This window comes from Clinocottus analis, unplaced genomic scaffold, assembly GCF_023055335.1.
Source record: "Clinocottus analis isolate CAN_PGR_092001 unplaced genomic scaffold, fCliAna1.0.p SCAF_6, whole genome shotgun sequence".
Lineage (NCBI taxonomy): Eukaryota > Metazoa > Chordata > Actinopteri > Perciformes > Cottidae > Clinocottus > Clinocottus analis.
Window position 1 is genome coordinate 17,529,862 of NW_027176218.1, and position 25,090 is coordinate 17,554,951.

At 41.6% G+C, this 25,090-nt stretch overlaps 1 protein-coding gene across 1 annotated transcript in view; it reads right to left on the reverse strand.

Annotated features, from left to right (window-relative positions):
* cdh13 (cadherin 13, H-cadherin (heart)) overlaps positions 1-25,090 on the reverse strand; it is a 314,444-nt gene that overhangs the window by 211,305 nt on the left and 78,049 nt on the right. Inside the window, exon 2 of the mRNA XM_068603602.1 lies at positions 18,638-18,758. Coding sequence (XP_068459703.1) covers positions 18,638-18,758 — 121 coding nt within the window. The remainder of the gene's footprint in view (positions 1-18,637; positions 18,759-25,090) is intronic.

The following is a 25,090-nucleotide window of genomic DNA, read 5'->3' on the forward strand; positions in this document are numbered from 1 at the left end:
ATTGGGTTAACAGATGATTAAGACCCTCTCACCTCAACCTTTACTGCTACTCCAACCAATCCCATCATGACAGATGTGTTGTTAAGTTTGTGGGCCCTCACCACGCTTTGATGAATGGCACTGTCCAAAGCAATGGTGACTAGGGTTGGGTACCAAAAACCAGTGCCAATATGGCCTATCATTTGTTTAGCTACAGTAGTTAGCTAGCCATCAACCTTTTAACAGAGAAAATGCCGAAAGGTAAACTGTCCAAACTGTGGCTGTATTTCACAACAACAACAAAATCAAACAATGCAACATACAGCAAATGCAACACAACAATTGCATGTAAAGACGAAAAGCCGAACTTAAGAGAAACACTTCATTTACTCCACCAAACTTGTTTTAAATGCTGGAATCGGGACAAGAAAGCTGCAGAGTTTCGAGAGAGGAAAAGGACTCACAGACTATAAACTCTAAACTTCCTGCGAGAAACATCTGTTTCCCCGATGGAGGTCGACGTCAGAGCAGAGAGACCGCAGCTGAACGGCAAAAACATCGATCAGACGTGTTTGTTCCTCGGTTCATTTGGTGTATTAAAAAAAAAGTTTTTAAAAGTTTGGACAAAGTTTGGGTCTAGCCATGAACTGTATCGAGTAGACTGTATATAAGAAGTGGACGTAGTCAACGAGACATCACCCATTAGTTTGTGGACTGCCCTTATGAAGCCTTAAGTTCGGCTATTTCGCCCTCTCCATCTTGGCTTTGTTTGCTGACAACCGATTAACTGAAATAATTGAACATATTTGTAACGTGCGACTCAGAGATGGGGTATATGGCTTTGTTAGTGGCAGCAACCTGTCAATCACAGTAAGCCCGCCCTAAAGCATTCTCCGCTTTATGGTCTATTTGACTCTAAATGGGTCCATAATTTACTTAATGAACATCGTGCTGTATTGAAGAAGACTTGAAACTAGCGATTGAGTGCATAAACTCAAGTTTACAGTGTTTACTGAGGGAATAAATCAAGTGAGAAGTAGGATCATTTTCTCATAGACTTCCATATAACAGGAAGAGTTGAGAGAGAGAAGGCACGTTTTCACTCGATAGCACAGTTTGCCTCCTGGGTCTAACCTGTGTAACGGAATGGAGCAACATAGACCCCATGCTGAGGTTTGCGCTGGCTAAATTTGAGCTTACTGCTGACAAGGGGGTCTAATGGAGCTGCCACGCACACTGCATCCGGCAAAAGAGCATTCTAGGACAAGACGAAAGTGTGAGCTGTTTTTTCTGGTTTCTGCCACTTTGGATTAAATCCAATGAACAAACTAGCAGTTGCTCCTCACCTTTCGACTAAGATTCTGGTCACATGAATACCTGCCTGTATTATTTATCTCCTCTTAAGAGCAGAAAAGTTCTTTGTATCCTTTTTTTAGAGACACGGTCCCTTATTATTGTTTGACATTCATTGATTTTTTGTGGTGTCACAATGTATGACGAACATGAAACAGCTAGATAATTATAACGCATTATGTGCCCCTTGAGTGTTCTTACAAATAACAGGGCGATACAATGTCACTGTCAAATTATGCCCTCAGAAAAAGATTTCTATTGTTGGTCTTTTATTTTTTTTATTTCAAACTACAATGAAAACTGTCAAAACAGTTGAGAAGTTAGACTGTGCAGCACTGACGTTCTTGAAATTATTTACTTGAGGTTCAGAGATTGTGTTAAATCACCAGCTTAGAAATGTGCAAAAGCTGATTATGATAAGCTGGCACTTACAAAATAGATCAGTCACTTACAGCTTACCAGCTGAGTTGAAGTCATTCTACCAACTGTGCATAGTTTGAGCTATCTGGTACCACAGATGTCTCATTTGAATCAAAATCACCATATTTTGCCATGAACATGCAAAGGTTCTGTTTCACGTTGTGCTAAATACAGCAGATGCTTTACAACTGATCTGATGTTGTTGTTTTTTTTTTTTTACACTGATCCACTAGGCTCCTTGTTGTCACAGTTAACAACCAGATATGGTTAATTCTATAAAGCACTGTTTCAGTCTGCTGTCCGTCTCTATGTGGGTCTCCTTCTGCCCCTCAAATGCAAGAGAAAGACGGAGTAATTATGATGAAATAATAAGGGCCAGCAGGGTGCTCTGAGCTCTTTCGCTCGAGGCTCAGGGTGATCCTCTCCTTGTTATCGCGACCTTACCACTCCAGGAATGCCAGGACACTGCCCACACACACACACACACACACACACACAGACACACACACACAGAGAAACACACACATTTCACAAAATAATGAATCAATACTGTTCTCATCCTATTTTATGATGATCCCATTTAAATGCTGACACTAGAGGTCTCATCGGGCACAACTGATACTAAATCTGCACTACATGAACTGAATAATGGCCACATACAGTCAAACTGTTGGTCGAGTGCTTTGTGCTAGTGCTTTGTGTTAGACTTCACCCAGAGTCTAGAGCCCTGCTCGTGGCTCTGTGAGGCTGTGTTTTGAGCTCAATGCTGTAACATCAGCACGCTAAAATGCTCACACGCACAATGCTAACTGATTCATCAAGGTTACAGTTTGCTGTTTCGCGTTAAACACAAAGTTCAGTTGAGAATTATTCCTAAGTGATCAGTTGAGCAGATATTTGGTCAACATGCGACTCTAGCGTCGCCAGCAGATATCCCAACCAAGACTTTATTTCCCTGCTCATTGTTACAGTCCGATTAGCACCTTGAGATGCAAAGCTGGAGTAGGAAATGAGAGACGACATGTATGATGAAAAAGTCAGCCGATCATGAAGTCATAAGAATGCATGATCAAGAATGGCTTAAAATGCTAAAAACACATTAAAGGAACATAAACGAGACAGTGTCACTCCTCAGTGAGAAGCACTGATGCTTGTAGCATGCTTCAGCCATGCCTCTTAGTTCTGACCAGATGTTACCACGTGTGTGAAGCACAGGGGAATTTGCAGCTGCATCACACTTGGGCAGTATAGAAATCAGCATCGCTCCAGATGCTGTGGCTTCCCTGCCAGAGCCGCGCCATGCTAAATTACCACAGGCAATTCCTAAACAGTGTACATTGGCAACCATGAGAGTTGTTGCATTTTTTTACTGCAAAGATTATTAAATTACTGCAGAATAAATGATAATAAATGGTAACTGCAATGCATGTATATTGCGCCCTTGTATCTTACTGGAATAAAACATGTTACAATTGGCCCCTGGTTCACACACCGATGGTGTCGGAGCAACTTGGGATTCGGTGTGTTGCTCAAGCACACTTCCACAAGTGGATAATGGGACCAGGGATTGAACCTGCTCTCCCTGCTAAACCACCTCCGCCACAACATTATCCACCTAATGGAAAATTCGACTTAGCTATCTGGTTTTGGTTTTCTCAACGTTTTATTTTACTTGGATATTTGCGATGATAATACCCAGCCTTGACAAGAAAAAGGCAAACAAGAAAGAACCTTGGGCTTATTAGATTTTAACAAGGTTTTTTGAGCAGCTTTTCCCTGCCATAATTACAATGTGTATTTCCCCCGACGGGCTGCAGCACTTTTGTTTATAATCACTCGTCACACATCAGGATGCAAAATAAGTCGCAGACAGATTCCTCTCCGTCACTCACTGGCAGTCACAAACTCAAAGGGAAGACAACATCCACAAAATCGGACTCATTATTACCAACTGTGCTTCATGAAGAGGTCTGCAATGTACACTGTCCAACATTCCTTCCATAAAAGAAGAACTTGTATCTCACATATGATGCAGTAAGTGTCTGTTCAGGTGCATCATTTGATTGAGTGAACCTGCCAGCGTAACTCAGGGACTGGTGTTAAGTACAGTAGGAAGGTAAACACGGGCAAATAGTGCTCACTTGCATCTGATGAATGGATTCATGTACTCCATCCGTGAGCGAGTCCGCCCATCAGCGCCAAAACATACACCGTTCAAGGTCATTCACTGTAAATAACATGCATACGTAACACTGACAGCAGCAGCAAACACCTTGCTGTCTCCACGCCAGCTGGGAATGTTTAGGCCCACAGGCTTGGTCTTTGAAGTTGACGGTTTCAAGGTTACACCTGCTTAAACGAGAATTAATTTCAATTTCTACTCAAAATGCCATCATCATGCTCCTCAGCCAGTTTTTATGTGGAAATATAAATGAAAAAGCATCAGCATATCTTTGCGATTGAGATCCCCCGAAGCCTTGCTTGACAAGGTTAACCATAGTAACAGATCTGAGGTGAGTCAGTGAGGTTTATTCCAACACAGCCACGAACTTCAATCACCCGTATTTGTTTTTCAGTCGCAGCTTAAAGTGCTCCATTTACGAAGGCCAGAGCATAGATGGATGCCCACAGATGAAGCATTACTTCAGTCACATAAACACAGGAATGCAGACTAAGCAGGCACTGTACATCATCCCTCCACCATTATAAAAACAGATATTATGAGAGGATATTTAGTGCAAAGAAAATGGCAAATTAGACAATTGAAGATCTAGTCAGTCATTCATAAGCACCTTTGTTTTAGGTGGCCAGTACAATGAACCACATACCCCAGACTACTTTGCCAGACCTCAGGTGTCACTGTTGGTCATCTCATAAAACGACCCAAACAAACTACTATTCCATCGATGTATCAGCAAACCAGCCAGACATTTAGTCACTAGAGCACATGACACCGTGATGGTCACCTGATCAATAAAACCCTGCAACTCAGAGCCAATATAAAGTCTGGAGGTCACAAGTCATTTCATAGCCTTTGAAACATATGATCGCAATTGAGTGACCATCTGGCGCTAAGGAGCAACAGAGGAAGCTCTGAGTCATAGAAAGAGTGTCAGTGAGTGACCACTCAGTGACAACTGCAGCATTGCACTCAGTTGACTTCTAAATGAACCCGAGCTATAAATATTATATTCAGTTTCTGCTTCTTCACCATGCTGACCACTGACAGGCTCCCTTCCCTAAATCTGTATTTAAGCTTGGTTGGGATAACATTTACATAAAATGTACAACATATTTCAAAGTTCAGGGTTTCAGCATGATCTCCATGTTAATTAGTGTACGTCTATGGCCCGGCCCATGTGTCTGTACTGAAAGACCAAGACGCTCGCCCCAGTGAGTGCAGGAGGGCTCAGGGCCATCCTGGTGTGAAAGTGCTTGAGGGCTTCTGCGAGGACTTTTGGGCCTTTTAGTCACACTTTCTTTAAGTCAGCAGTGCAGCAGACCGTACTTGAGGGCTTTAATGACATTTCTTTGCGTTCTGATGTTAAACTGGAATGACAAAATGAGTAATTCATTCAACTCTGGCAAGAACGAGTTAACGCAAGTAGCTTGTCTGCTTCTTTGTTCTGTGGAGACATTATTATGGTGATCTGATTCCAGATGATATGATCCAGGATGATAAATAAACAATATTATTATGATTATTGCGCCTCAACTTGGTTATTTAGCACTGCTGGACCCCAGTGCTTAGAGCGTATACTCACACTACGGTGAGGGTGACATTGAAGCCGATGCATTTTCACAGGCAATATGTAAGGCTGTGACAAAAGTATTTTTCTACACCAACAAACATACCGGGTTGGTTATAAATAATTATTCTCCTTCTGTATGAGCCGGTGTAACAGATGGTGTTCTTCAATTTGGGTTTCAATGTCATAATTATTTCAGCCATCACCGCCTCCACCCTGTGGCTTGGGAGGACAGACCCCCCCCAGTCGCAGAGAGTACACTGGCAATTCCACACACAGCCCACAGGAGCATGCTGACTTTGATTTTGGAATAAGTAGCCTATCCTGGAGCCTTTAGTGTGGTGGGAAAGTCTGAGTATGTGCATGTGAGTGGGCCTGTGCATCTCTCAGATGAGTCCAGATGGCACCAACATTAGACCTGTGATCCTATATAAATTATATAATTGCTGTGGCCTATGCCTCTTCAATAATACATGCTGTACTCCCTGAGCGTCTAAAAGCGGCAGCGCACCTGTAGCATATGTGCCAGAAAAGGTCATGACTGTTTTGAAAGGTCTATTCTGGCCAACGCAGAGGAGGAGATATTTGCCAACCCATTTAACCGCCAAGCAGAAAAACAAGATGAAAACTTCCTGCCAACTGCAGTAACGCCCAAACCTGTCAATCAGACAGCTTGGCGCCACGAACACACACACACACACACACTCTGTCACACTCTCACACGCAGGTATGGTCTAAGGCACACAAGTCTATAAGCAAACGTAATTTAACACACAGGCCAACATCCAGCAACGCACAGGCACCCGGCAAGGCATTCAAGCATTCAGGCAGATCAATAGGCTTTCAGGAAGCCAGTAACACCCAGGTTGAGCCCCCGAGCCTCCGGCCAAGTTAGTCAGCACTTTCCCTGGCCACTCAAGAGGAGCCATGCTGGGCTCTGGGCCAAGAGTCCAAGACAGGAAAGTAGCATACGGGTGAGAGCTAAACTTTTGACTCAACGTAATTATGTCACTTCGGTGACAGCAGCCATCATTACCTCCTCAGAGAGGGAGTTCACGGTTCACTCGACATGTCTGGTCGAAGGTCCTGTTGAGGTGTGTGAAGTCAAAAGTGCACAGTCAAGGATTTGGGGGTTTGAAGGATAACCCGTCTGCATTACAGCATCTTCACACAGCCGGTGCAGTTCAAGATGCTGTGGGTTTCCATTACATTCAATTGTTATTTCCGTTGCGCCCTTGTTCAATGTCATACCAGTGCTTGCGTTTAGATTTCAAATTAGACCTAATAGTATTACAGATTCCTTGATTTGATGAGCAAAACTGAAGGGAACGTCTCACAAATGAAATCATTCAAATGAAACCATCACAGGCAATTCTGAATCTTAATGCTGGGAAGCACAAATAACGTGTTTCCGATATGTGTTTTATTCCATTAGTTTGAGTGAAATGTGGATATTTTTTTTAAAGACTGCATGGCAGAGCAGACCACATGTTTCACTGGAAATACCTTAACACAGAAGAAATATGGAGGTGCAGGACTGCTGGACGCTGCTTTACCTTGTTGTGGGAATACAATTTGATGGACTATTGCTTCATTCTGAATCTCTCTTCTACCAAAAGATTAAGCAGGAGGATCGCTGAGGGAAAAAAAATAGACAGTCTGATAAAAAATTGAAACATTAGCCATGGAAACAAGAATATTAAAATTAATATTTTAGCAATATCATTTTATTATTTGCAGTTGCTTGACATGCTTTTTAATTGAGTGTCAAATTTAAATAACATATTAATCTGTTTTATGTGCTCTATTAATAAGTCACTGGGAACCATAAAACAATGATTTTACATCTTTGTGTAATATAACAGCGATATATTACAAAGAAACACACAAAATGAGTAATTTGCACTGTTTTGGTCGACGCCACATCACTAATTGTGTTATACCTCATCTTCTGAATTCATCTTCATACAAATACAAAGCTGCGTCTGTTTAAACACGATAAATACGGAGGCTGAGAATAAACAAAGGTTATTGACATACATAGTTTGTCTTTTCAGGGACAGAGAAAAAAAATTAAATTTAAGGAGCTTTGCCGTCTCAATGAGATTAATAAACCAATGATAAAGTAAGCCAGGTTTGACCCAAAGAAGAAGAATTAAAATCTAAAATGAACCAAAGCATTTACAATTCTGAATTACACCTGTGTTCGTTTTGATTGGCTGGGTGCACATATTTGTGGTCTTATCATGATAAAATAACACGACGCCTGTCTGTGCCTCGTCACTTAAACATATCCTGCCAGATCATAATTAGAGTAATACTTTTTGCAGCATGAAATATAATATACAAGAAAGGTATGGAAAGGGGGCTGTAAAATAATGAGATGCAGATACTCGAGTCTCGTGGATAGTTGGTTTGTGAACAAAAAAGAAAACTCGGCGGCTCGTTTGATGGTTGTCCTCCACAGACACTACCAACAAAAGGCTCGTTTATAGACTACAACATGTCTCCAAATGGGAAGAAACATCCGCGACCACACACGTGCGCACACCTGTTGGTACAAGGGTGACCTCAGACCCAAAACAAACGGTTCGAGTCCCTTCCCTCTGGCAGGAGGCTGCAGTCCAGCAGGACCAGGACCTCACGCCACAAGAACAGTGTCTTTCCAGCTGCAGTCGGGTTCATCAATAAAGCCCTGGACCCCCTGACTCTGACTCCTACATCCCCAGGAACAACTTCCTTCAACACCCTTGCACATCTTTTTCTTTTCTTATTAAAATACACTTGCCGCTTAAAGTAATGTTATCTGGTTGTTATTGTTTACCATATTCATCTTTAAATTGTGTCTCAGTTATTGTATGTTTATTGTTTTTATTACTTTTATTGTTAGTGGTTTATTCTATGTTTATTGTTTTGTATTACCTTTATTGTTATATTTTATGTTTAATGTTATGTACTTTCACCTCATCAAATTCCTTGTTTGTTCAACGGACTTGGCAGATAAACAATTTTGATAGCATGTTTTTATACTGACAGACAGTTAGGAGGAATTTCTTATTTAAATACGTTGTTTTATTTGAAATTAGAGGGGCTTTTATCAGAGAGAAAATAGAATTATCAGTTATATATTTTGATATGATTTTTATCATAGCCACTGCACTGAGTCCCATGTCTTGAAAGTGTGTCCAGCATAGTTCATAGAGAACAAAGTATGATCATAAAACAAAGTTATTTTTGAAAGAAAGAGAAACAAATGCAATCTTGCTTATGCTTATAGAAATGGAACCATATCTGATTGGTTTCTCAAATACTGTCACACCAGGAAAGCGCTAGTGACGTAATATCCAATGGTTTCAAACTGTGTTATAAGAACTCAGTGAAGCTGTCAGGACAAATTGATCTCCTGAGTGCGTTATAAAAATATCCCAGCAAAAAGACAGAGCTTAATTCAATGTTTCTGAGCGGAAAGCACTTGTTTCCTTTCAAGAGTAGACCATGTATATATAAAAGGACGACATCCTCTTTAGATCAGCCTATCAAGCGAACAGCTTATCCCCAGATAACGGCAATGCTCTACTCGGAACAGTTTTAAACATTCAGCATGGTCCAGACCAGGGGTGCCCACACTCGTTTGGCTCGCGAGCTACTTTTAAAATGACCATTTCCAAAAAAAAAATCTACCTACATTAATAACGTTCATTTGTAATTTAAGTTTTAGCGCATAATGCTTGTTTGTGTATTGTGCAGTGGTAATTGGGAAGTCGGGGAGAACATCATTCAAGCGGCCAACCATCGTGGGCGCACCATCCGTTGTGATTGACAATAGGCTCGTTCGACAGGAGCCAGTTATGCGCAGAAGCAATGCACGCCGGTTGGATTTGTGTCCGACTTGATCCCGACTTGCTCTGATGTCATGCACACGTGGTCAACGATACTTCGGCGATTTCAGAACCAGGCGTCGTAGTCGCTCTCCACCGACTGGGAGGCGCAGTGCATGATGTGAAACACCTGGCTGTTGTCACATCTGATGTTTCTGAGGACTAACTGACAGAGAGGGAGACATTTTTTTTTGCAGCCGCAAACTTGCGTCTATCCTGAGGCTCACTAGTTACCCTGACGTGGTTCTTTCTATATCTATATTTATATTTTTTTTTTTTGGGATCCCATCCCTTTTTGGAGAAACAAAGCAAGTATTTCCGAGTTTACGCGCAATTCTTCCTCACTTAGTTTTTGGTTGGAGGAAAAATGAACACCTGGCTGTTGTCACATCTGGGAGCTAATTGGCTCTTTGATTTGACAGCAAACACCACTTGTTGAAGGAAATCCTTAGTTTATGTGTAGTTGTAATACTTAACGCTCGATGCTTGACTATTAGTTTCATGATTAATCTAAAAACATACCGTGTGTGGTTGATAATACAAAAGCTTATTTATACAACACATATCAAACCTGTAGTAATTTATTACACAGGCAGACAAAAAAAGAACAAAGGATGCAGCTACACGCACATTTCTACATAATATATTTATAATCACATATGTATGAATTGAAACATGATCTGTAAACTACAAAAAGCCTAAAGTCCGGAGCTAATAAAGTTATGTTTTCTATTCCTGTGTATACTTTGAAGGCAGCTGAAAACTGTCCGACTTGACCACAATTTTTTGTGAATCGTAATTTTTTGCGATCAACGTTTTGGGCACCCCTGGTCCAGACAATATTACAACTTAAGACTAGAAGTAAATCTTGTTAACAGATGAATTCATGGAAGCTTATATGAGACTGTTGCACGAGAAGTTAATGCAACAGTGGATAAAACTGCCCTTTAAACATTGCAGTAAAAAATATAGAGTTCACCGTGGGAGTTGTCCCAATGAACAAAGGGGTTTACCACTTTATTCTGCAGTGGCATGACATCCCTTCTGGCTTAAAATTTTGTGGAAAAGGATTTCTTCTCATGCAGGGCAGTTAACTCTAAACTTGCATCGAAGGAATCCCACGTTTGATATCAAAGAAACAGCCCGCCCGAGTGACTCATATGGCTTTCTCTCTTTTTTCCTTCTGAGCCCAATGAACTGTTTGACATATTTGAAAGTGGAAAAAGAAAAACACGTTAACATCTCAAGACACTGGAGTGTATATTCTACAACGGGGATGAAATCATGCAGATTTTTTTTTAATCTGAAAACACTTGAGGAATTGACGCCCGTAAGACTGCCCTGCTGCATGGCAGTAGGCAAAGGTATGCAGAACACAAAGGCTGCACAGCTAATTGAAAGGTGACACTACAACTGGCTGGTTCAATCAGAGACACTTACACTACAACGATGAACTCGCCATCTTATGCAAATGGTTATACGGGCGGAAAAGGCTCTGAGGGAGCTATCAAAGAATCAGAGCAGCAGTGAAGATTCTGCTGGGAGAACCAATTCCACTTTTAAATAAGTTAAATCAGAGCTATCAAACGCTTGAGGAGGTTGGGTTCATCAGCACAACAGCAGAGTGATAGTGAGAGTCGAAAAAGCCACTATGTGCACCTTTATAAATATGACTGGATGTGTTCAGTTAGCTGGTGATACAAATCTACAAGATGTCTCTTCCAGGCTGAAGCAAATTGCTCTGATTGACGGTGCCTCCTCATCATTTCCGACCATCACTTTCTTTCAGAATCAAGATGTGCCAACGTCTGGTCAGAATAATGGCATATTAATCTTGACAGTTCGTATCTGCTTGCCAAAAGCTGCTCCGTTAAGTCCTTCAAAGATGCAATTAAAAACATGATGTTACTAATTGATGAACACCCTCTTAGTGAACAGCCTGCATTAAATTAAACATGTGTCGTTTATTTTCCATTCGAGGAGTGGGTTTGAATGATGTTTGTTAAACCTGCTCGTAGATGTAACGCAATTTCCATCAGAAATGTAGATTTGTTTTCCCCGGTTGAGGTAGGTTCGGCAGAGACAACGCACGAGTAGAGGAAAGAAACGAACGTGATCTTCTTCAGGCGTGCAACACGTAAAGAGAAAGTTGGAGAGACCGAACACGGAAACATAAGGGAGGGAAAGCAATAGAGCGAGGGAGATAGTTTGTCAACTGATTGCTAATCGCAGCGTGATTGCAGATGGGGTATTGGCACTAATGTATCTGTGCCCCTGATGCCCTGTGATTGCAGCCTCCGCAGCGCTGCTGATGCCGTTGTGTGCGCCAGTTGACCACGACGCCAATTCAGCAAACAGCAGGTGTGCTGACAGAAAAGTTAAAAATGTGAGGAAAAAAAAACAACTTTTATCATTAATACCAGTCACCTACTGTAGTTTAGTACAAAACCCAAACATGAGCTGATGCAGGGTTTTCTTGTTCTTGACTGCATGTATTTTTTACTCCTGATAAGAATTTTTTTTTTTTTTTTTCCCACCCACAACTTTACAGTTTCTCATAATGTTGTTTTTTTAGTCCGATTTGAATCAATTGTTTTTTTAAGACAATTATTTCCCTCAGGAGCAAGTAAAGAACAAATCAGAGCAAAGAAGGAGAGTGCATATTCGACTTTCATTCATCTATTAGCCAGACACATGTCTCTAAATAATTGTTAATCTTACTGCTTGATGTATAATTAGTAAATGGTTTCCACATCCAATTTACAAGGTCATAAAATGTTGAAAAGAGTTGTGTACACAGCCTGAAAGTGTCCAACATCTCTGTTATATCAGGTCTATAAGAGTTCTAGTTTATCACAACTGGGGTTTAGTTTACAACATTTCAGCAATCAAGTTTGACGGAGCATGAAACCAAAAGTATTCAAAAGGTCAAAAACCAAACAGTTTAGCAGATTATTTAACCCAGAAGCAACAGCACCTGTAATGGTGGTTAGAATGCAGCATCTGTTAATGTGGACGACCACGGGGAGGGCAGTTAGCCAGAGAGGAACCTCAAACATTATAATTTCACCGTTCTTCCAATGGAGTTCGAAACATGATCGCCCGACCACTTGTTTTTCCCCCTCTCGACTTCTCTTTAGCCATGCCGCCATGTTCCCAAATGTCAACCATTAATTTGGTAAGAACAGAAAGGATGGTCAAAACAAGAGAGTTTAAAAAAAAGTTGTAATCAACCAGAGCTGAACAACAGACGTGTCTCGCAAATCCCAAAGCCGATTCAACGCCCATGAATACAGGGACATGAGAAAAGTGTATTGCAATTTCATCATATTTTTTTTTATCATAATTAGCTGTATGATATATTATGAAAGTCTCTCTCTCTCTCTCTCTCTCTCTCTCTCTCTCTCTCTCTCTCTCTCTCTCTGTCCCAACAAGCAGCAGCTTCCAGTCACAAGTTGACCCACATGAGGTTGACTGGAACTGTTAGCCTCATCCACCAGGGACCCCACATGGAAATATATCCTGGTTCACTGCTCTTACAAACAATTACCATGCCCAGTACGCATATTGTATATGTAAACAATGCTAAGCTTCACAAAGATAATGAATGTGGAAACACCCGCTGACACACTCACGTACCAGTTAACACACACACACACACACACACACACACACACACACACACACACACACACACACACACACACACACACACACACACACACACTTGCGCATACCCATACCAGTAATGGCCTTTCCTGTAATTACAGTCATTTGTCAAAAGCACACCTTGATTTATGGTCAAATTAAAAATACAGCGGAAAAGAAGCTGCAGGTCCCGGTGACTCCAGCTATAGAAGGTGATGAATGCTGCTCCATTACAGGCGTGAGAGTGGCATGATCAGGATGTGCACCCTGCCGTGCGCAGGGAAGCCAGGGAGAACATCAATCCACGCATCCCGCAGTCTTTGGATGACAGGGTAGTTGTGGGTGGATGCTCGGGTGGCAATAAGTGGGGTGGTGGTGGGTTGAGGCTAGTGTCAGGCAGGTTATATTGCCAAAATTAGTAAGTAGGGCAACAATGTGTGGAACACAGCTTTGCTTTACTCACAGTAAAGGGAGACGGTTGACAGTCTTGCTCCATCTCCATGCAGGGAATCTCCGTTATAATTGAATCTTTGCTTGTTTATGCAAATACCACAAGACAGAAATACATTGAGCTACAGGCCCCGAAATATAAAGGCATTTTACTGATCTACCCTGATAAACAGATGGATACAATATGCTCTTACTATGCTGTCATGTAAATAGAGTGCCTGCATTCCTGCTATCCCTCTTTTACCGGAGAACATAAGATAGTTGCATGTCAAAAGTAACAGTGGGGAAATAATGAGGAGGTACTCAATGGCACTTCAAAAGGGTTGAGGGGATGTGAAGGTTGAAACGCAGAATGCAGTCGCTGATGCACTGACTGGAGATGAATAATGTCCTGCCTGCACACATAGAAGATGCATTTGAATGAAGTGTAGCTGAGGAAGTAAGAAGCCTTTAATGCAGCGAAGAAATCTGAAAATTCCCCTTTGCTGCATGATGGAGTATTTAATGCAAGATGTGCTTTGTGTGAGTGAGTGTAGTGCGTTTGAGTGTTTGTGGTGCGACAAATCCACTGAACGACACTGTTGTGTGCTCCGAGCAGGAAGGACAGCAAACTTCATCACCTAAACTTAGAGAGCGGAGCCGAGCAGGAGAGAAACAAAATTACAACAGATGAGAGCACTGTTCCATTTGTCCAATTTCTCTATAACCACTCGGCTTTATCAGGATTCAAGTACTTTTAAATTGCCTCGATGATAAAGTCGGAGGCAACACAACCAAAAGACAAGAAGCGTGCCAACGTGGAGTCTTCGGAGCTAAAAGCAGTTAATATGCCTCGGGCCTCGTGCCAGCCAGAAGAGCTCCGAGTCCACACACTGCTGCCGAAAACAGGAAGAGGAAGTCATATCGGTAGCAATGCCAAGACTGGAGAGGACCATCTACTTCACGTATATATTCTAAAGTCACATCTTAATGAATTTTAAATGGGAGTGCTGCTTTAGAGAATGCTAAAGGCTTCAACGTTTCAAGGAGTAATCATGTTTGGTGGTGGGATTTTGGAAAAGCCTCACAGAGCTGTGGTCTTCCTCTGCAGGATACAGATAAGGTGGCTCTACTCATTTCTTCTCCACATTTTATTGGCTGTCACTGCTGTATGCCCTATAGCTTCTCAGCACACCATAAAAATCAAAACTGTGGTTCCACCTGAGGTTTGAATAAATTAACAGTAAATAATGTCTTCTTATGAGGGCCTCTTGAAAAAGGCATACTGCTGGCTGCAAACGTTCATGGAGAAGTCCAGTTTCTCCACAGTAATCGCATTACTGGATCATGAAGAGCAATTATTTCTGACAGGCTGCCAGGTTGGTGACAGCAAACTGCATCAACTTTACAGCCACCCCCCAGAAGGCAGCAGCAAGGCAAGAAACAAACAGCTTGCAAAACTAAGGTGAGCTATAACAGCATCTCGAAATCAATACGTCTCCTTGCTGTATTTCCGTGCGTCACGGCAGAACCCACTGAGGGAAAGAAAGGAGAACTTTTCTGAACTGAGAAAGTAATTTATCCTACAGTAAATGTCATTCACCGGCTGACCACCCTCACGTGCCTCGACCCCGTGGAGCCGTCGTTTGGTATTTGGAACAGTCCAAAAGAAATGTGGCACTTATTTTTGTCAAAATATTAAGGTGAGGCCCGCATTCAAGATAAACCAGTTTATTTGTATGATTCCTAGACATCATCTCGAGAGTTTGTGTTCTCCCCCTTATGGCACGAGTTGTTGTTGCAGTGAGACTTGTGTTAAACTGACATCATTGAATTTACATGGAATAAAAGATCAACTCCGTCGAGCACTGTTTTTTCATAAATTTGAATTTCATTTACTCATTTATTCATAACTAAGTAGAAATGGCAGCCATACACCCAACTTCTTTTGCAATTGCCAAGCTTTTCTATTAAGCCTTTTATACTTTTAAATGAATTGGCGCTTCGTTCACAATTCAAATCGAGCTGTAGGCTGTGGACAGCGTGAGGTTAATTGTGTAACACTTCAATCTCACAGTGCAGATGTACCGATTGTAGTTTTTCAGTGTCATTCTTCATAGCACATCCAGGTACTTGGATGGAAGTGAGTTTCGTGTGAAAAACATTGATGGTTTGAGGAGCAAAAATAGATGTTCAACCCCAAGCGTGCATCACTGATTGAAAGATGACACCACTAACAGAACACAGGCGGTGCATCGAATCATGTGAGGACGAAAACGCGCCTGTACGTTGTGATAAATTCATACTGCTTGAAATTATGAGTTGTCTGAGGTCACCAGTTGAAAAAGAGAGTTGTATTCTCCATCCGCATTTCCCAAACGACCCTTTTCCATTTGCAGAAAAGAGCATACTTCTATTTTCAAATGCATCAAATTTTCATGCAAGCAGTTACTCGGTGAGCAAGAGGAGATGGAGGACAAACAAAACAGGGAGACAAGCAGCAAAAGCCAGAGCCAGAGAGAGGAAACGCTCCACGGTAGTGATGGAGTGACAGACGGAGAAGGAGCACCACGAGTGAAAAGGCCAGAGAAAGAGTGAATGTTAGTTTCTCGGATACGGCCATTAGACGAGATGGATGTCCTTGAACCCGGGTCTACGCCAACAGGTATCTTTTGCTAACAGACCGCCCTCCGCTAGTAATTACACAGGGAGGTCTACAGCAGGTGGCACAGGGCTGAGCCGAATTTACATAAATCTGCATGTGACACTAGGCCTGGCTTCAGCCTCTGGCACTCAGTATGAATCATGCTCACACTCAGCAGACAATTTGTTCAAATTTAACAAAATGGATGGAAGGTAAAACAGTATCAATGCTCTCTCTGAAATCCATACATACTGGGGAGTGCAATGAGTTATTATGCTCGTAATAATGGCTTTTTTATTATTATTTAGAATCAAACACATAGGCAAGCAATGCCCAAAAAACAGCCATACACATACAGGATTTACTTTGATCTCGGTTTTAAAGCTAACACACTCATAAGTGATCGATCCATCCAGGTATTGTCGAGAAGTTACCAACATAATCAGATATATCAAGCAAGTTGAATGCTGAAATCATGTGCCTCATTTGCTTCCTTTGTAGTTTGCTCTCACATGGTGTTTTCTTTTTCTTTGTTATCATGGTCTCATTGTTTTCCAACGCACCGCTCAGCTCCCGCTGTGGCATTGTGTTTGTGTAAGTGCTCTGAATTTGAAAGAGACATTTAAAGTGATCAAAAAACATATAGCATTTCTGTTGTGCCTTTCTTTCCAGCAATGAAGCATGCACGCTTTCATCTGTGTCTCTTGAACATCCACTCCACAAGAACATACACCCCTATTTGGACTGTATGTGTGTGTGTGTGTGAGAGAGAAAGTGTGTGTGTGTACAGTATGTGTGTGTATAAGTGTATCAGTGTATATGCCTGAGCACGGGCACGCCTATGTGACCGCCTATAACTTGTGAGCAGTGGGACCCCCCATGGTGAGAGGTGTTTCTGCTGACAGGAGCATATTCAAGGTAATAGAACCACTCTGTCGCCCCGGAGCGGACCACTAAAGCAGAACTGAGTTCTGTCTCCTACTACACGCGCCGCTGAACCTCCAGATGACAAAATGGCTCACTGGGTGACCGAATAAAACACAATGAAGCCCAAAAAGAAGATTGAAGAAGAAAATGCTCAGATTTGTCATGTTTTGCCGTCAAGGTCGGAAATTATGTATTTTCAGTTGGAAAAGCTGTCTGACAGTGGAGTGCCACTTAAAAAAAAAAGGGTGGTGCTCTATAAGAACACCTGTACGCACTGCATGACCTTCCGGCCATGAAAAAAAGTAAATGCGTTTGTGTATGTAAACACACAGTGACATAATGTGCATGTCACTGAAGCAGCTAATGATATTCTACCAATGTAGCCTCGTAACATGGGGGGCGACACACGGGGCTGATGAAATAAAGAGGCTGAATAATAATGAGAGAGGAATGAAAACGAGTTCCGCAGTAAACGACAGACTGCATCAACAAACTATAAATGATTCCCATTTCAATTTCCATATTTCCATTGTATTTCATCACATTGTACAGAAAAAAACAACAACTCAGTCAAAGCCAATGACTTATTGAGTATATGAATTATTGAAAACTTCCTCAGCTTTGAAGTAAAACTACGCTAAGCGGACTGGACCTTGTCGATCTTAGCGGAGAGACGTGCCGGCAGCCATAATGCTCAACGCTAGAGGAGGCGACTGCCGGCCAGCAGCTACTAGTGCGGATCTCTGTGGAGACGGAGCTGAGTAGATAGCCACTGCCAGACGCTTTCAGAGGGGCAGACTTCACCAGTAAGTTGTGGCAGCCACATGGAGTTGAGATTGGACATCAGTTTCGCAATGCAGGAGTCCGCTGGCCACCACAGTAACAAAAAGGTGACGAGGCGGCCTCCCGACTAGCTCAAATGGAAGTGAGCTGACACGACCCTCAAAGCAGTCCTCTCAACTCCCTCTCTCAAATCTTTCATGTTTATGATGATAAACCTGCTGAGCTCAAACACGGGTTTCTGCATTAAAAAAAAAAAACAAGAATACAACTCTGGGGCTGTGGGGGACGGAGTTGTCAGGAAGGCCAAGTCAACTCGAGCGTGGTAACTAGTGTACCGGGACGGAAAAGCTCTCCGGCGGAGCAGTCGCAAGCCAAATATGCATATGAGCACACAACACACACAGACGCTTAAGTGAGCAGCCCAAAGCTTTGTTCAGGCAAAGAACAAAAGAAGTAAAAAAGACTTTCAGAAATATCCCCCAATCAAGGGGAATAATTCATTTGCAGACACAAACAATGTTGTTGTTGTCTTTGTAGTATGAAGACAACAATAAATCGTAAATAGAAGTCGCATAAATTCTAATAAATGTCTAGACCAAAACAACGGGCGCGCACACACACACACGCACACGCACACACACACACACACACACACACACACACACACACACACACACACCTGGAGGCAGCTTGGAGCTTTTCTCCACTCGGCTCCACTGGATATACTGCTCTTGCAATGCTCCGGAGCCAGGCAGGCAGAGGGGCTTTTTTTTGAGGGTTTATATGTGCACACCCACATGGAGATTCATGAAGTGAAATTCACTGACCTTGTATAAGCGCCTGGCCTTTCTGGAAAACTCCACTAAACGCCACCTGGTAGTGTTTGACCTGGAAGCCTGGTGTACAGCCCTCATGGCCTCCGTCCTCTTGGCCTCCAACACGGGCAACCTGCAAGACACAGAGCAAAGAACAGGTCAAATCAATGCACATGAACACCCGGTTTGGTGTGCACACCTGACAGAATTAACTATATAAATAAGATTTCCTCTGAAGTATGCATTCTCATCATTTTACATTTCATCATTTCCCCCACTGACTGACTCTGTATCCCCCAGGACCTTCCCTTCTCTCCCCTCTCTCTCTCTCTCTCTCTCTCTCTCTCTCTCTCTCTCTCTCTCTCTCTCTCTCTCTCTCTCTCTCTCTCTTTCTCTCCCCTGCACATCCCTCCACACATTCAAAGTCACTCGCCACTTCACCCATCACTTGTCACTTTCAACAATCATTCCGTGCACTTTACTTTACCTTTACTCTTATTATTGTTATTATTATTGATCACACATTCTTCTTCAATGTTAATTGTTGCATACATGCAGTAAAAAAAAACCAAGAAAGACAGACTTGTTTCAGTATTAAAGCCAAAACTAGCACGTTGGTATTTAACCCCATAATTGTGTTTGGTGATGGATGGATCAAGCGTATGCTTTTGTTAAATAAAAGACAACCATGACTTGATTCAGGTAACATAATAAAAAACAGGATGTGTCTAATAGATTTTTGTTCCCCCTCCTAACAGCCAAGATGTCATTTGGCTGTTATTTACAATTACATAATTCAAATTAAAACAGACTCAATTTTCAGCAACACTGTCTTCTTTGACTTTTCATTGACACATTTTTACTACAAATAAATTTCTTAATTTTATAAAATTATGGAGCACTTTAACCCTTCTTTTAAAAAAAAAAACTAAGGGGTGTGTTTGGAGGGGGGGGATGTTTCCATGGAAACAGACTGTAAAGTGTGGCGCCTCAACAGATTCTCAGATAGACACCTAACATATATTTGGTAAAAATAGCACCTCACGCTGTAAGTAGATAAGTGATGCATTAAGTCAAAGTTATATGCCTTGTGCTGTTTCTGTCAGATTGTTTTTGTTTACCATCTCACTTTGTGTTATTTTCAAAAGTGGCCTATTTGCAAATGCAGCTCAGTTTTGACTTTTGTCTGTAATTGTAAATAGCAATGTTAACAAGTCCCATTGTAAAAACGAGTACTGTCAGAGTTCAAGAGGAATATATCGAGGTTGAACTGGAAAATATAGTGCGGTTGACTCGTGCTCTGTGGTTAAAACTGAGCACATGCTGGCTCAACTGAGTTACAGTTAGCAGTGTTACTGCTAACCAAGTTTAAGTTAGCCCCGATAACTCACCAGTGGGAGGTTTTCAAAGTGAGAATTTATTGAACTTTTGTACCACATTTACGTGTACACTTACATGTATTTGATTGTGACTTGCTGAATGACATCACAAGGTTGTCCCGAAAAACTCAAAGACGTCAATCAATACTGTACGCCTTTAAGCCTGTATTACTCCAAGCACTGAAATATTTTTTAAAGACAGTTGTCATCCTTGTGTCTTCTTTTATCACACAAAGGAAAGTGGACACGGCCTCATTTTAAATGACAAGCGGCGCTGCGTCAGTCCTGTGAAGCGACTGCATTAAAACAGTCGTCATGACTGTAACCACTGGCTGAAGTAATAATGCGGAGCACAGGTTTTCAAAGTCGGAGGTGGGCCTTTAAGCGGCGGTTCAGTGAATGTGAAAATATTGAAACATATTACAGTCATTATCAAAAGATCAGGAGATCCCATATAATATAAAACAATGTGTGTGATTTGGTTAAGGAGTTTCAGGGAGTTTTACAACCTCGGCTCACTTATTGAGCGTCTGTGGGATCACAAAACATAACCAGGTTCCCGGAGGCATCCAAGAATTGAGCAAAAGTATGGAGGTTGTGAGGCAGATTTTTCCAAACTTTGTTTGAGGGGAAGCTGGAAAACCAACGATCAGAGGCTTTCTAGGGGAGGTGTTTGTTACGGGGAAAAGCCTCGCTCATGTTGTGAGGGAAAAGTGGTGAAGAGATGAAGGTAACCTCCTCTGTGACTCATCTATTTGTGCATAAGCAATAACTATTTGGCATCATTGTACAATCCAAATAACTACTTTAAAAGTTACATGTGGTGTCATGCTACGGGTACTGCAACATTAACAGGGAAGCTTGATGATTTGACCACACAGACAAACAAACATGATTTTTTTTAAAACAGCCCCGTCCCTGCAGTATGTAGGTCAGTCTAGCATTGTATGTTGAGAGACAAATTGACAAAACGCGAAAAGGAAGCCAAGAGTAAGGAGGTGAAGGATCATCATTAACAGATCAATCAGCATTATAAAAAGGTTTTCATATGGGTCTGAAGTCACAGGGAAGGGCGGGGGACATGATAGATGGGGGGGAATTAATGCCGTAGCGCTCGCCGTCAAATTTACAACATCACGTTCCACCCTCACTCCTCGGGAGATTGTGTAAAATGTCCTACGTTATCATGAGGAAATGGTGCATATAGAACTGATAATTTAAGATGGGGAAAATATAAACCTACAAATCAAAAGTTTTTACAAAAAAAAAAAAAAAATCTGATGAGGCTTTAATAAGATAGACACAATATGGCGTACGTGAGGCATATCTGCTAAACTAAGCCATCTGTCAATAGTGTCCACCAGTGTGACATTCCACCTGCTCACCTCTTATATCTCTTGACCCCTTCTTTCAGCGACTCCCCCAGAGATATCAAGAGTGCATGGACAAGGAAAATAGCAACTGGATTCTACTGTCTGTCACAGACTCATGATAAATAACACACATGCCTAATGCAAGAATTGCATTGTCATTCAGTAAAAGTGCAATCTTACCAAGATTGATATCAGACTCATCAATTACATGCAGAATCAAATGTTTCTCATCATGGAGCACACGAGCTGTGCAGGAGTCACTCAAAACTGTCGTCTTTCTCAATGAGCTCGTTCAGTGCAAGACAAAGAACACCGAAGGGAGACTTTGTTTTTGCTCATTCATGTCACTTGTCGATTATAAGATGGTAATTGTCATTACATCAATATCACTGAAGTACAGATTTAAAAGAAAGTTTACAACTAAAAACAATGATTTATGGCTTTTCCACTTCATTTTATTAGGAACTGATGAAACCTTAAACATTTTCCAGAGTTAATGGGAAAAATGAAAGACGATGTGAAATATCGCATTGGCTGTGAAATGACAGTTATATGACAAGTCATGTAAGTTCCAAGACATTCACGCAGCCGCGTTTCGGCCATCTATGGAGATCTGTCTGAGTGATGAACAAGCTTTGGCAGACGTTCAGCCACAGAGGTCATTACGTGTAATGTCCCTGCAAAGCAATCACTGCACCCAGGGGACTCTGTGTTTTTCCTGCAGGTGTCAGGATGGTAATTCACTTCCAACGCGAGACTTCCTGACATGAAGGCTACAATGCTTGTCGTGCCATGAACTCTATCAAGTTGACTTTGGGGCCAGAGTCCGGTCCGGCATGGCAAGGGGAAGAAACATACACGCACAAGTGTATTCCTCCAAACACAGCACATGTATCTCTCAGCAGGAGTCGACAACATCCATCGTAATGCCCATTAAGGTGGAAATATTACAGTTCAGCCCCGGCAACTCACAGCAGGGCAGCAAAAGTATTAGGGTGACGCAATGCTAATGACAATGTTGTTAGGAAAGGGGACTCTTATCATGGGCAATATTCTATTCAGGGGACCACTTAAAAATGGACAAGACATGTGAAGGTCATACCATTCAAGTCTAGCAGAATGAACTGAGGCACTTTATCAACAATGTCCATCTTTTAAGCGCTTGGGAGAATCTCTTTTATACAAGAAGAATTAATTAAAATATAATCTCAAACGACGAGAGACACATTGTGTGGGCATTCATTTACAGAGGCAGATCCATATCGGGGCTTTCTTCAAGCTTTTGTATTTGTGTTTCTGTGCATGCTGGTTTCTGTGGACTTTTATTGCTTTCATGCTCGGACCGTGAGCAAAACATTTAACAACAAACATTTGACGCTAAATATGAAACAGAGTGCAAAAAGAAGGGAGCGTGGATATTTAATTGGTATTGAATATTTACAGTTGACTCTGCAGGGAATATAAAGCAAAAAAAAATGAAAGAATAAAAATAAAGATAGGCCTACTCTCCGAACGCCGTACTCTATTTAAGAAAAATAATTTAAAAAACGGCCGGTGCGTTTTTGTCAAGGAGTTTTTTAAGCGGCTGCGCTTTAAAAAGTCTCGTCCTGTGTGATCGGCCCCTCAGTCCCCTCACCTCAGAATCGACCTCCTCATTAACGGAAGCGTTAGCTAATAACTTTCCACCGGAGCGTTAGCTAACTGGCTAACTGGCTAACTGGTTCTCTCCTGCTGTGTTCAATGACTCAATTCATCAAGCTGTAGCTAACGTTAGCTAAGTCTATGTCAAAAGAGCTCCTGGGTAACTTAACTTAGATATACCGTAAAATATTATATTACCGTGCACTAGCGCTCGCTTCTGGCACGCGCACCTGTTCGCAGTTCACTGAATATAAACAACGCCCTCTCCCCTAAAAAAAAAACCTCATCGAATCTACACGATTCACGTAGGTCACCTATTTTGGTTTCAAAATGGCGAATTTCACCGAAAGGTGAGGGATTTTCATGCCTGTTCATGGAGAGTGGGATTTAAGTTATCCCTACAAACGAATTGACGTTCAATGAATCCATACATCCACAATAAAATGTACATGTTCTATGTGTTCACTTTTATTATCTGTGATGATAATGTCAATTAAAGTGTGTCTTTCACAGTGCGATAGCTGTAAACAACAAATAGGGGTCCTAGAAAACAAATATCGCAGAAAATACAATAGTACAATAAATGCTGCCATGTCTAAAATGTTGAGTATTTTGTGTTAAAGACGCGTTGGTTTAACGTCATGTTAATTTTGAGTCAACGAAGATTATGTTTATGATTATAAAGTGATTTCCTTATAGACAAAGATGTGAGCTGGAATCCGAACTTCTACACACAACTTGGTTTTACCTAATACGTTTTCATTTATTCAGTCCTAATGACCTGGCTGCACTTGCACCAGCTGTTCTTAAACCTGCTATAAGGGATGTTTCGACCATTTTGGGGCAAATAAAGCAAGTTGAAATATCATCAACTTTTAAAATGACATTGTAACTCATTATTTACACATCCCACAGTTGCAGAGCGACAGTAGCATTCATTATGATTCATGTTTCTGGTCACTTGGCAAATGTAAATCCAATATTTCAATTTCCTGTTAGCTCCGTATTTGGATTCCACAAAGAGGATGAAGGAAGCACAGAACTCATAAACCTACTAATGGTTTCACAAATAACTGGTGCAACACTGTTTCGTTGTAGGCGCTAAAAATGATGCCAGTCACTCCAAACAGGCTCCAAGCCTTTAAGCTGCTCCTCACTCATGCCTGTGGTTTCTACCTGCTGACTGTTTATTCCTCCTTCTGTGTGGTTATAATCCTATATGCAGTAGTTTTATGTCAGCTTGTCTCTTGTAATTATACATACTTCATTTCCCAGAGACATGTGTTGGCTGGGTTCTTATCCCTACTGGAATTCTTACTGAATGTTTAGCCTCGATAAATATAGAAAGTACCACTAAATGCAATGCACAGTCAATCTCAATGCTTTTGATTCGTGCTGAAAGGTTTCCTGACTAAAATGTGTAAAAAAAACAATTGCATAATAAATCAAAGGTAACATGGTCCAGATAAAAAAAAGATCATGACCTTAATCCCCATTACACACATGGAAAGGATGGTTTGGAATCCCGCCATTGAAATACTGACAGTGATCAGGACTGCCAGTTGCAGGCCAAAACATGCAAGCAGAAACATGTAACACATGCACAAAAAAAACAATGTATGAAAGACACAAATTCCAGCTTCATGAACTTCAATGTCTGCTGAAGCGTCCAATGGGAGACATTGATTGATTTATGTGCGTTTCAACATCAGTATCTTGCCCATTTGATGTCTCCGTGAAGGCACCGTTGTTCTGCAGTGATTGGCTCGGTTTGATTTAAACAGAGCAAAGCGCTATATAGAGGGATTACTACGGTCCAGTCATGCGTAAACAAAGAGCCTCGGTTGCACGAAAACAGTCTATTCAGCAGGAACAATCATCATGCTCGAGCAATGCTGGACCCATAGAAAATTGGGTATTGTGTACCAGCTTAATGAGATGATCGACACAGAGCCAAAAAGATAAATAAATCTGTAAGCATTTAGCGGGATGTGGGGACAAAGTGAGAGAGGGGAGTGAGGCAAACTACAAAAAGGCCGGTAATCCAGAGGATAAGTGTCAGAGAGCAGGAT